Source organism: Mustela nivalis (assembly GCF_964662115.1).
Source record: "Mustela nivalis genome assembly, chromosome: 7".
Taxonomy (NCBI): domain Eukaryota; kingdom Metazoa; phylum Chordata; class Mammalia; order Carnivora; family Mustelidae; genus Mustela; species Mustela nivalis.
Genome location: NC_139026.1, coordinates 46,960,817 through 46,973,030, shown reverse-complemented (window position 1 = coordinate 46,973,030; position 12,214 = coordinate 46,960,817). Strand labels below are relative to the sequence as shown.

General features: G+C 38.0%; 1 protein-coding gene and 1 long non-coding RNA gene across 2 annotated transcripts in view; one reads left to right on the top strand and one right to left on the bottom strand.

The window, feature by feature from the left end:
- LOC309870551 overlaps positions 1 to 6,945 on the bottom strand; it is a 27,707-nt gene extending 20,762 nt beyond the window's left edge. The window contains exons 1-2 of the long non-coding RNA XR_014314695.1: positions 6,856 to 6,945; positions 5,582 to 5,737 (exon numbers count right to left, since the gene is read on the bottom strand). This is a non-coding gene — a long non-coding RNA (uncharacterized lncRNA). The remainder of the gene's footprint in view (positions 1 to 5,581; positions 5,738 to 6,855) is intronic.
- On the top strand, positions 6,684 to 12,214 carry LYZ (lysozyme). Its single transcript, XM_082742924.1, has 4 exons — positions 6,684 to 7,040; positions 9,226 to 9,390; positions 10,381 to 10,459; positions 11,234 to 12,214. The coding sequence occupies exons 1-4, from the start codon at positions 6,845 to 6,847 to the stop codon at positions 11,298 to 11,300; spliced, it is 507 nt and encodes a 168-aa protein (XP_082599050.1). The 5' UTR covers positions 6,684 to 6,844; the 3' UTR covers positions 11,301 to 12,214.

Genomic DNA, 12,214 nt, shown 5'->3' with positions numbered 1-12,214 from the left:
TCCCACAGGAAATCACGCTGCCCTGTGGGTAGGCTGCGGAACTTGCAAGGAACAGCTGCTAGGGCTCCTGGGCCCATTGCCGAGGGTGCTGTGCAGCTAGATGATGCCCCACTAATTGAATGAGAAAATACTTCACCTTAACCTTTCAGCACTTGCCCCTGGAGCTCCTGATGTGTTCTTCCCCCTCTACCTCCCGCTGCTTCCCTTCCATCTCTCCCATCCCTGCATATTCTCCTTAGAGCCATGATGCTCCAGCAGAGATGAGACTAGGTCCTCTGACCCCTGGGCCAGACTCTGCAGAGACAGCATCAGCTGAGTAAGGAGGCGAGTACAGCTACTCTGCTCATGGTCCCCCAGGGTCCTTCCCAGCTTCACGGATATGGCGGTGTTTCACTGGCAAGTGTTACCTAACACCCTCTGACCAAACCCAGGCTAATGTCTTCCTCCATTAATATAAACAGGTTTTTTTAAAGTATTAATTAATTTATTTAAGTAATCTCTATCCCTAATGTGGGACTCAAACTCACAACCCTAAGATCAAGAGCTGCACGCTCTTCCAAGTGAGCCAACCTGGTGCCCCAATACAGTTTTGATTTACCAATGTCTGTTGCTTTCTGAGGCTAAATCATTTTTAAAAAACATTTTATTTATTTTTATTAAAAAAAATTTTTTTTTTAATTTTCCTCCCACCCAACAGGGAGCCTATTGTGGGGCGTGATCCCAGAACCTTGAGGTCATGACCTGAGCCAAAGGCAGATGCTTAGTAGACTGAGCCACCCAGGCACACCTGTGTGTTTATTTATTATTTTGCTAATGGCAAAAGTAACAATTGCTGGAAGAAGAAGAAAACTTAGAATACGCCAAAAAAAAACACAAAAAAACAAAAAACAAAGTAAATAAAAATTCTGTAAGGTTTTCATAAATAACCACTGTAAACATTTTGTTGTATGTCTTTTAGTTCTTTTTCTCACACCATATACTTTTTAAATTTCACTTTTTCACCACAAAATATATGTGTTTATTTTTAGAGTAAAATGAAATGTTATAAATTTAATGAAAACCGAATGAAATTAATTGAATTAATTAATCAACTTAAATGAAAAATTGCCCTAATCTTTCTCATCTAATACCCAACACTAGGGTAATCTCTTTTTAACTTCTTTAGCTATTTATTTTTTCTAGTATTTACTGCCATATATCTCAAGAGCATGTTTATTCTACTATTTCTTGATTTTTAATCGTAAACGTTTCTCTTTATCTCCACCACAGAAGATAAAGATTTAGGTCTCTCTCAACTCTCCCTTCCCTTGTTGTTGTTTTTTAAGATTTTACTTATTTGAGAGAGAGAGAGAGAGAGAGAGAGGTAGAAGCAGACTCTTTGCTGAGCAGAGAGCTTGACATGGGACACCATCCCATGACCCTGAGACCAAAGGCAGTCATTTAACCATCTGAGCCTCCCAGGCACCCCTCTCCCTTCCCTTGTTCTTCTTTACAAGCAAGCACCAACACTTGCAGATGACTATAATATCTACTAACTTGGTTTTGTTTCCATTCTTAAGTGTTTTGTTTTTCTTAGTATTAACAATTGCCTTGTTTTTCTGTTTGCTTGGTTTTTCATGTACTTATACATGTATTAAATCATTACCCAAAGTCTCGGACAAAGTTGCTAAACTCCTTTCAATAGGTTCAGACATTCCAAGCCATCTCTAAGTGTGGATCCCCCCCACCCCCCAGAGTCCACACTCCTAGAGCCATTCACGCTCTTGCTATAATCTGAAATGGCTTCTCTTTAACCAGTCGCAAGGCTGTTGTTGTTGGACTGGACAACACTTCTTCTTTTGCCTTGTACCTTCCTTCATCTCTCTCCTATGAGATCCCTGTTTCCTAGATCCCACATCTTTTTTCTTATTTGCTCTTTCCTAACACATCTGAGAATGTTTGGGGGTCTTTTCCTCCTCTCGCGCTGGATGGTTTGACTGCCTGTAGGACTATGGGTTGAAAATCACTGCCCTTAAGTATTAAAATTTTCTCTTTATCCCTGTTGTTCTGAAATTTCATGAGGATGTGTACTGGTATAAATTTTATTCCACACCACTGTGTCAAGCACTTGGTTGCCTTTTGATGTGGATATCTGTGTCCCTCAGCTTCGCACATTTATTCTGTGTACATATATATATACACATACATATATATATATATTTTTTAAGATTTTATTTATTTATTTGACAGAGAGAGAGAGAAATCAAAGTAGGCAGAGTAGCAGGCAGAGAGAGAGGGGAAGCAGGCTCCCTGCTAAGCAAAGAGCCCAATACTGGGCTCAATCCCAGGAGCTTGAGGCCATGACCTGAGCCGAAGGCAGAGGCTTAACCCACTGAGCCACACAGGCGTCCATATATATATACATGTATACATATATACATATATATGGACATATACATATATGTGTGTATATATATACACATATATATGGACATATACATATATGTGTGTGTATATATATACACATATATATGGACATATACATCTATGTATATATGTATACATGTATATATATAAATATATAAAATATATATTTATATTTTATATATATTTTATATTTTATATATAAGTGTATAAAATATGTATTTAATATATCTATTAAAATATATATATATATTTAAAGATTTTATTTATTTGACAGAGAGAGAGCACACAAGTAGGGGAAGAGGAGGCAGAGGGAAAGGGAGAAGCAGGTTCCCCAAGGAGCAGGGACCCCAATGTGGGACTCAATCACAGGACCCTGGAATCATGACCTGAGCTGAAGGCAGCTACTTAACTGACTGAGCCACCCATGTGCTCTATTTTATATTTTTTTCTTCTGTAATTCCTTTAAAGAATTCCTATTAATTGGATGTTTGATTTCTTCATTCTCTAATTTTCTCATCTTTTCTCTCCTGTTTTTCACCTCAGTCTTTTTATTCTATTTCCAAGAATATTTCTCAAATATATCTCATAATTTTTCTATTAAATGTTTTATTAATATGGTCATATTTTTTAAAGTATTTATCTATTTATTTGAGAGAAAGAGTACACATGCATGGAAGGGGAAGGGAAGAAGGAAGGGGAGAGAATTCTCAAGAAGACTCTGCTGAGCGTTGAGCCCAAGGAGGGGCTCAATCTCATAACCCTGAGATCATGACCTGAGCCAAAATCAAGAGTAGGATACTTAACCTATTGAGTCACCTAGGTGCCCCATGTGGTCATATTTTTTAAATCTCAAGGGCTCCTCTTTTTAAATTATCTGATTATTTCATTACTATATATCCTCTCTTGTTACATAGATATGATATCCCACCCAAGATTTTATTTATTTATTTGTCAGAGAGAGAAAGAGAGAGCACAAACAGTGGAGCAGCAGGCAGAGGGAGAAGCAGACTCCCTACTGAGCAAAGAGCCCAACATGGACTCGATTCCAAGACCCTAGGATCATGACCTGAGCCAAAGGCAGACACTTAACCGACTGAGCCACCCAGGCATCCCAGAGAACCATTTTTTATTGTACATTTTGTTCTTTGGTTGAATTTATAATTTTATAATCTCAAATAATTAGTACAGATGGTGTAAGCTAATTTAACTAGCCTTAATTTATGTAAGTATATATATATACATATTTATTCACTTGTTTGTTTTAGTACTTTTATTTTCTTTAAGGCAATTAATAGAACTCTTCCACAAGTTAGTTTTTAGGACTACCTTCCAGAGGGAGAAAAATACCATATATTATGTGACATGCATACATTGCCACACATAAACATCCAGACAGATGCAGAGACCTTGTAGCTTTCATTTAAAAATTTTAGCCGCATATCAAGTACAATAATACAAAACTCACCTAACTTATAAAAAAATAGTTCGATCTAAACAGTGTTTCTGGCAAATGGAATAAGATATTATGTTCAACTGCTTAGATAGCTGAAGATTTTACCAATATTTGTGGAGAAAACTTATAAGATTTTTGTTTTTCTCTAGTAGATAATTCTATGGAGGCTGTGGACTAAATTTTGGGCCAGGAGCCTATAGAAATATAAAGTAGCGGATTGTTTTTTAAAAACCTATTTTTCCAGTCTCAGGAGTTGCTTTAACAAATTTTCTCCGTGGATACTTACATTTCAAAGATATGATAACATGAATATTTCCAAGGGACTGAGAAAGGATATGGGGTTTATCTAAGAAGGAAATCAGGGGTATATTTGCCTACTATCAAACCGAGGGTCATTACTATGAAGTTTTTCTTCCTTTATTAGGGGTAGGACAGTCCGATGAATTTTTTTTTTTTTTTTTTTCCTGCAGTGGAGGCCAGAATTATGGGAAGGCCTAGACCTCGTGGGATCTGCTTACAGAGTAAGGAACAATAAATCAAGCCTTCTTGGGCAGAAGGCTTATGTGCTTTTGTCAAATCTAATTCTTGGCTATCAGTATTTTCATGTTTCATACCTGCTTGAGGGTTATTTGCAGTTTTTAACACTTGCTCTGAGTCTGATCTCTACCTCTTAATCTAGTTAAGGAGGTGTATGGGTTTTTCCCCCATCATACTAGCCAAGGTTTTCTTCTGTATCTATTTCTTTCTTGCCCTTTCTTTCTTTCTTTCTTTCTTTCTTTCTTTCTTTCTTTCCATTTTCTTTCTTTCTTTCTTTCCATTTTCTTTCTTTCTTTCCATTTTCTTTCTTTCTTTCCATTTTCTTTCTTTCTTTCTTTCTTTCTTTCTTTCTTTCTTTCTTTCTTTCTTTCTTCCTTTCTTTCCTGATCTTCCTATAGGTATTCATGAGACATTTGTTTAGGATGAGACTTCTCTTAAAAATCCTTTTAGAAATACAAGTCTAAATCTTCAAAGGTATACCTACTTCAACTGTGACTCCAAACCAGTAAGACTTTTATGGCTTAACCGTGGACAGAGAGAGAGTGCAAATGAGGGTGCCCTCTTGAGATGCAAAGCCTCCCAAGATGGCTTAAGAAAGCAAAGATTTTCACTGTCACAGGTGGAAAAGAAAGTTCTGTCTCCTACAAAAGAGACACTTTAATTCACAGATCCACTAATTTTTGTTACCAGAAAGTGACACTGGAATAGGAATTTTCCCAGCACAAAAGAGGAAAGGAAAACAGAGATAGCAACAGCCCCCTAGCCTGCTGGCCCACGACCCCTTGTAAGCCTGCCACAGTGCACTCCCCTCAACCCCACTGTGCACTCTTCCACTTGCAGAGTGGAAGAGACCAGAGAATATTCTCTTTAGTTACAAAACCAGGTTTCAGTACCTGAAACAAGACAAATGAAGAGTCTCATCTTACAATTTTCATCCTTATGACAAATAATACCGAAGTCAGACAAAGGAAAACATGACTATTTGGGGGAGGCGAAGAATCAATAACCTGTAGGTACCCAAAGCTAAATTTACGAGTGTCATGATTCGAGACCTGTTTTTAGAAATGTTATTCTCCGCCCGTGATGAATTTGGAAAGGAAGGGACAAGGAGAAAATTTTACACTCTTCTCTTGGCTGGAAACTATAGTCAGAGATATGGGAGGCTCACGTGGTAAGAACTCATACCTTCTGCTGGTCTGTTGTCAGTTACCCTACAAGTCAACTGCAGTCTTTGTGGAGAGAAGAGTTTTCCAGCCTTCTACTTGCCCATCCTCATCACTAGAAATGACAGGAGGAGGAAATTCTTTGTCCTTCTACTCTTTTAGGGTTTCAGCTGGGGCTCTGTAACAAGAGACAGATTAGCAAGAGTAAAATCAGTTTATTAACAGGGGTATCTCATATATATTTGAGAGATATGCAGGCATGAGTAACTCAAAGAGGTGGCTAAAATTTGGGCTTACATACCATCTTAACCAAAAGACAGTATATTTTTAGAAGAATGACAAGACAGAGGAAAAGAGTTTTAGGCTTCCACGGGCCACAAACCGTGGGAAGATAAATAGTGGCCACTGGAAGATAACAGCTAGTGAGTAAAATTTGTTATATGACGTCCTGCAGTGCTATATTGGGGCTGATAAGCCTGTAGGATTGTCAGTGATTAATGACTGTACAAAGCTAGGTTCTGTTTTCAGGTATATAGGGGAAGGGCAGAGAGCTTTCCTGGATCTGCTTCTTCTCATTTGCCTTCAGTTCAAAATAATCCTAACGCCAAAAGGGAAGATTTTCAGGTGGCATATTCTGTTACTCTTCTTAAGGTTTGATTATAAAATTCCCTTGCTTTATAATGACCCCTTATATTCTAAGATTACAATGTAAGATTAGGCACTGTTAAAAAGTTGTCAAAAAGCCATGAGGCTTATCTGAAACAGTAAAACATTGATTTATAAGCAAAATGGATAATAGCAACAAAAAACTTAGAGTGGAAATATGGCTGAGCAATATGGTATGCTATAGCTATACCCATTAAAATCATAGGCAACATGTTATGTGCTTTTGGGGAAAGAGTACAGAAAATAATTTTAAGTGAAAAAGATAAGGACAACGCAGTGAATGCAAAATCAAAAATTGGAGCTCTTTTTCTGTTGTGTGAAATGTTCATTCGGGATTTTTTTTTCTTTGTATTTGTTCAAATTCATAATAAAATAGGAGACAGTTCCTGGTTTGGAAACTGTCCAACTTCCCATTTCTTCCTGAGCCAGGTCTTTAAACAATGCCATTTCATCAGTTTCCTGTAGGTTAATTCTTAGAACATCAGAATAGCTCCTTTCAAATGTTAAAAAAAAAAAAAAAAAGAGCTTTAATGTCAGTGAACCAATAAAGAGTTCCTGTTTTTCACATCTCCCAAAGGGTGGAACCCCCAAACCACCAGGAGAAGAAGGAAGTTAAAAGATGTTAAATACCGAGGACTGCTCTCCCTGGTCAGCCCGGAGGTCTGGCTTCCCAGTCAACATGAAGGCTCTCCTTCTTCTCGGGATTCTCTTCCTTTCCGTCACCGTCCAGGGCAAGGTCTTTGAAAGGTGTGAGCTGGCCAGGACTCTGAAAAGACTTGGGCTGGGTGGCTACAGAGGTGTCAGCCTGGCCAACTGTAAGTTAACTTTTTCCTACTTGCAAATGATTAGCCAGGTGTGGGACAGATAGAGGATGAATAGTAGTAAAGAGGCTTTGAGTATATGGGCTTCTTTTATTTCTTCTGAGGGTCTGTATACTTACAGTGGTGAAAAATATCAACTTGTTTCTTTAGAATCAGATATGCCAGATGAAGGGATGAAAGCAGGGGAGGGCAAAAGCCTCTGCCATTCCAAATACAGCAGGACCCCTTGTGCTCTTCTAGTGCCACAAAATTTGTCAGTTGCCTCAGACTCCGTGGCCCATGTAGGCTGACTGGAAGGTTTGTCTGAGCTCCTGGAATATCTATCAAGTCCTTGGTACTTGATGACGGGCCTTTTCTTTTTTTTTTTTTTTTTTTTAAGATTTTATTTATTTATTTGACAGACAGAGATCACAAGTAGGCAGAGAGGCAGGCAGAGAGACAGGAAGGGAAGCAGGATCCCTGCTGAGCAGAGAGCCCGATGCGGGCCTCGAACCCAGAACCCTGGGATCATGACCTGAGCCAAAGGCAGAGGCTTTAACCCACTGAGCAACCTGGGCGCCCCGATGACAGGCATATCCTGTGTGGAACTTGGTTCCTCGGGTAATGAGTCTAGAGCAATGAATATTTTTCTCTGCCGTGACATTGGATTTTTAGCAGCAACCCTACCTTGAACTCTCAGTGCAAGGGCAGTCGGAAACTATTTCCCCTCGATTACTGTTTATATAAGAATCCCTGAAATGCAGCTTGTAATGGTCTTTTATTATTCTTTTTTTTTTTTTTTTTGATGATTTTATTTATTTATTTGGCAGAGAGCACAAGCAGGGGGAGCGGCAGGCAGAGGGAGAAGCAGGCTCCCTGCTGAGCAAGCTGAGCCCGATGTGGACTCCATCCCAGGACCCTGGGATCGTGACTTGAGCCAAAGGCAGATGATTAACCAACTGAGTCACTCAGGCGTCCCTATTATTCTTACTCAGTATAGTTGATTAACTATTTTTCACTCTCTTCCACATAATTCAAGATATGTCTGAGCAAAAGTTACTGTATATTTTAGTTCATATTTGTCAGTGTGATCACTTGTATTTTCCAGGTTGAATTCAAAAATTTCTTCTCAATAACTACTTTTGAATGAATGAGTGGATGGATGGATGAAATAGTCTTTCCTATTGATATCTCTTTTTTTTAGATTCTTGATTTGATAACCAAATTCACCTTTAGATATCTTAAGAAAATTTATTTCTCCCAGAAAATTCTTCTTTTTCCTAATACAAAGCAGGTTTCCATCAGCATATGTATGTATCTGCTATTAATTATAAAAATCCACTCAACAACTCTGTTGCTTTTTCCATTCTAGGCTAAATCTTGCCTGAGGGATGGGAGCAGAGGAAGGGTAATAGCAATGGAAGAAACAGCTATTTTAATTTTTTAAAAAAGATTTTACTTATTTATTTGAGAAAGAGAGAGAGAGAGAGCAGGAGTGCAGTAAAGGGCAGAGGGAGAAGAAGACTCCCTGCTGAGCAGGGAGCCTGATGTGGGGCGCAAACCCAGGACCCCAGGATCATGACCTGAGCCGAAAGCAGACCCTTATCTGACGGAGTCATCCAGGTGCCCCTATTTTAATATTTTAAAAGTATGTTATCTAGTTCATCAGTATTACAAAATGATCTGCTAACAAAAGGATTCTCCCTAGAGGGTTAAAATATATTGGGGGGCACCTGGCTGGCTCAGTTAGTGGGGCATGCAACTCTTGATCTCAGGGTTGTTAAGTTCAAACCCCAGGTTGGGTGTAGAAATTACTTTAAAAAATAAAACCTTAGGGGCACCTGGGTGGCTCAGTGGGTTAAGCCGCTGCCTTCGGCTCAGGTCATGATCCCAGCCAGGGTCCTGGGATCGAGCCCCGCATCAGGCTCTCTGCTCAGCGGGGAGCCTGCTTCCTCCTCTCTCTCTGCCTGCTTCCCTGCCTACTTGTGATCTCTGTCTGTCAAATAAATAAATAAAATCTTTAAAATAAAAATAAAAATAAAACCTTAAATATAGATATATTTTTTTTACAAAGAAAACACACCTTTCTACTTACAAAATAAGTCATTAATGAAATAGAATAGCAAAATAGAACAGATTATGGTCTGTGAAATACATAATGTGGTGTTGATGTTTCTTACTAAAAATACATTTTTTTCAGGGATGTGTTTGGCCAAATGGGAAAGTAATTATAACACAAAGGCTACAAACTACAATCCCGGAAGCCGAAGCACCGATTATGGGATATTTCAGATCAATAGCCGCTACTGGTGTAATGATGGCAAAACGCCCGGAGCTGTGAACGCCTGTGGCATACCCTGCAGTGGTAAGAGACACTATGTCTGAGTCACGGCACAGGAATCATCTAGTCACACGTATGAGAACAGAGGTTCAGTGCAAATGAACAAGTCTTAAAAGATTCATCAGGGTCCAAGAAAATCTTTATTTTAGTGCCTAGAAACTCTTTAAAATTCCTTTCCTAATTCCTTAAGAAATTAAATAGCTGATGATATCATAAAAGTTCGTGTTTTCTAATGTACACCAGCTTCTAAAATGATCTATTAATTTACCGTAAATGAACACATTGATGCTTTGTTGAAAACAATGCCGCTTCTCCCACTTTCTTTGGGGAGGTTTAGGGATAATTTGGATGTGTGGCTCTTTTCTAAAAAGTGTTTTTACTTTTTATTTTGAGATGTCCTAAATATATAGAAATTTGGGGACTTTAGTATAAAAAACAGTCATATGCTCATCACATACTTGAACAGTTGTTAACACTTTGTCATTTTTAACTTTTTTATATGTATGGTGGTGGTGATTTTTTTGTTTTTGTTGAATGATTTTTTTTTTAAAGATTTTATTTATTTATTTGACAGAGACACAGTGAGTGTCTGTGTCTGGTGCCCCATTGCTATGAAATGTCTTGTGCATACATCTTTGGGTACATTTTAAAATCATTTCTTTCGGCTAGATTTCTGAAAGTAGGACTCTGATTTAAAAATTACTAGTCTGTGTTTGGTTTTTTTGTTTATTCTTTTGTTTTTACAGTGCCTGGTGAACAGAGAACCTTCTGTCACATTAGTTAACAATTCCAGAGCTTCCCATGACTTTGGTAAATGAGAAACAAAATGTTTTGTTCCATGCCAAATGGGATAGAATGAAGAAAAAATTTCCCCCAACATCTACAGATAAATGGACTCTTGGAAAATAATTTTAATGTTCTTTCCTCCTCCTAAGAGAATAAAGCTGACTAAATCTTAACTTACAATGAAATTTCTATGGCAGTTGTTTTCATTCCTCACCACCTCTTTTTCAGATTTGCTGAAAGATGACATCACTCAAGCTGTAGCATGTGCCAAGAGAGTTGTCAGGGATCCAAATGGTATTCAAGCATGGTATGTTTAAGCATTAAGGTCCGGGGGTGGAGAAGGGGGTGGTGTAGAGAGGGAGGGTGACTGGGTGGCTCAGCTGGTTGAGCTTCTGAATCTTGATTTCGCTCAGGTCATGATCTCGGGGTCCTGGGGTGGAGCTCCGTGTTGGGCTCTGCACTGGGCATGAGCCTGCTTAAGATTCTCTCTCTCTCTCTGCCCTTCCTCTTCCCTCACTCCACTCTCTCTTTTAAAAGATTAAATAAATAAATAAGGACAGCTATTTTGCCCTAGTGGTAAGAGAGAAGTGAGAGAAGATTTTCAAAGACTGAAGTATGGTATTGAGAACTGAACGTTGCAACTTTAGACTTGACCCTAAGCAATGAATTAGGTAGAAAAAACTGTTTCATCTGATTTAGAATCTTAACTCTTTTCCTCTTCGATTTATTTTAGAGGATTTCTGGAGTTTTTAAGATTCTCAACATTCTACCAGTTCGTTGTCTTGTCTTGAAATTACTTTCGGAGTTAAGTAAATGTGGAAAGCACTTTGCAGTTGCTATTATAGAATGCGTAGATCAACGTTCATGTTCAGCAATCCTGTTCTCTAGTGAGGGCTTTGAGGGGAAGCAACATACTTGGTGTACATACCTCCCTTTAATAAATAACAATACTTGAATCTTTCTGTTGCCTGTTGTCCCTTTACCGGTAAAACACTCTGTTCTCCGAGAGGATTTGAAGTGTATCTATTACAAGGAAGATATGTTCTAACCTTACCAGCGTTTATTTCACTTTTCTCCACAGGGTGGCATGGAAAGCACACTGCGAAAACCGAGATGTCTCTCAGTATGTTCGGAATTGTGGAGTGTAACTGTGGAGTTTTCCTTCTGCAGCTCATTCTGTCTCTTTTTCATATTAAGGGAGTAGTAGTAGTTGAGTAAAAGGTCACATTACCATCCTGTCAAACAATAACACTTCTACAGAAGCAGTAACAAAATATAGTCTTTCTTCTAAAAGGCTTCATGTTTAAGAAATGTGTTTATTATTATTTGATAGCCTGTAACATTTTTCAGTTTGCTAATAGAAATAATGCTGGTGAAAACTTACCTAAAGTCTTGCCTATCAAATATATCTCCAGTATATTCAGTTCTTAAAGAAATAATCCCAACTTAATCTTTAGTACTCCCCAATAGTTCATAAAAATGTAACAAAAGATTATCTTAAAAATAAACTGATCTTAGGCAAAACTCTAGCTAAATAGGCATCTGTTCAGTCATCTCCAAAAGCAGGAAAAAACAAAACAAAACAAAACAAAACAAAAAAAACACAACAAAGCAAACTGAAAAACTACAAAACAAACAAAAAACACACTCTCTGTTGGGCAATATAAAGTTTGAAAAGGAGCAGAATGCCAAATGGCTAAAAGTGAAGAGAGCCTGAATTAAGAATTTTGTTTTTCTAAAGAGTGACCTTGGATTAAATATTTTCTCAGAAGTGTTGCTTTCATACTGCTTTAAAAATAAGTTGACAGTTTATATGTCAATCTATTTTGGCTCTTTAAAGAACTCTTCTATGCATCTTTCTGATCATGAAGGAATATAAAGAAGGATTAGAGGAGCTGTTGCTGTTCTCTGATTTTATTAACTTAGATTCGTGCATTATGACTAAATGCTGAGGCAAATGACTTTGCAAGTATTGAAATAATTGCTGATTAACCACTGGTGTGAAATTATGCATTTTATGTTATAAAAATAATACAAACATCATTAAAAGTTTTGCAACTCA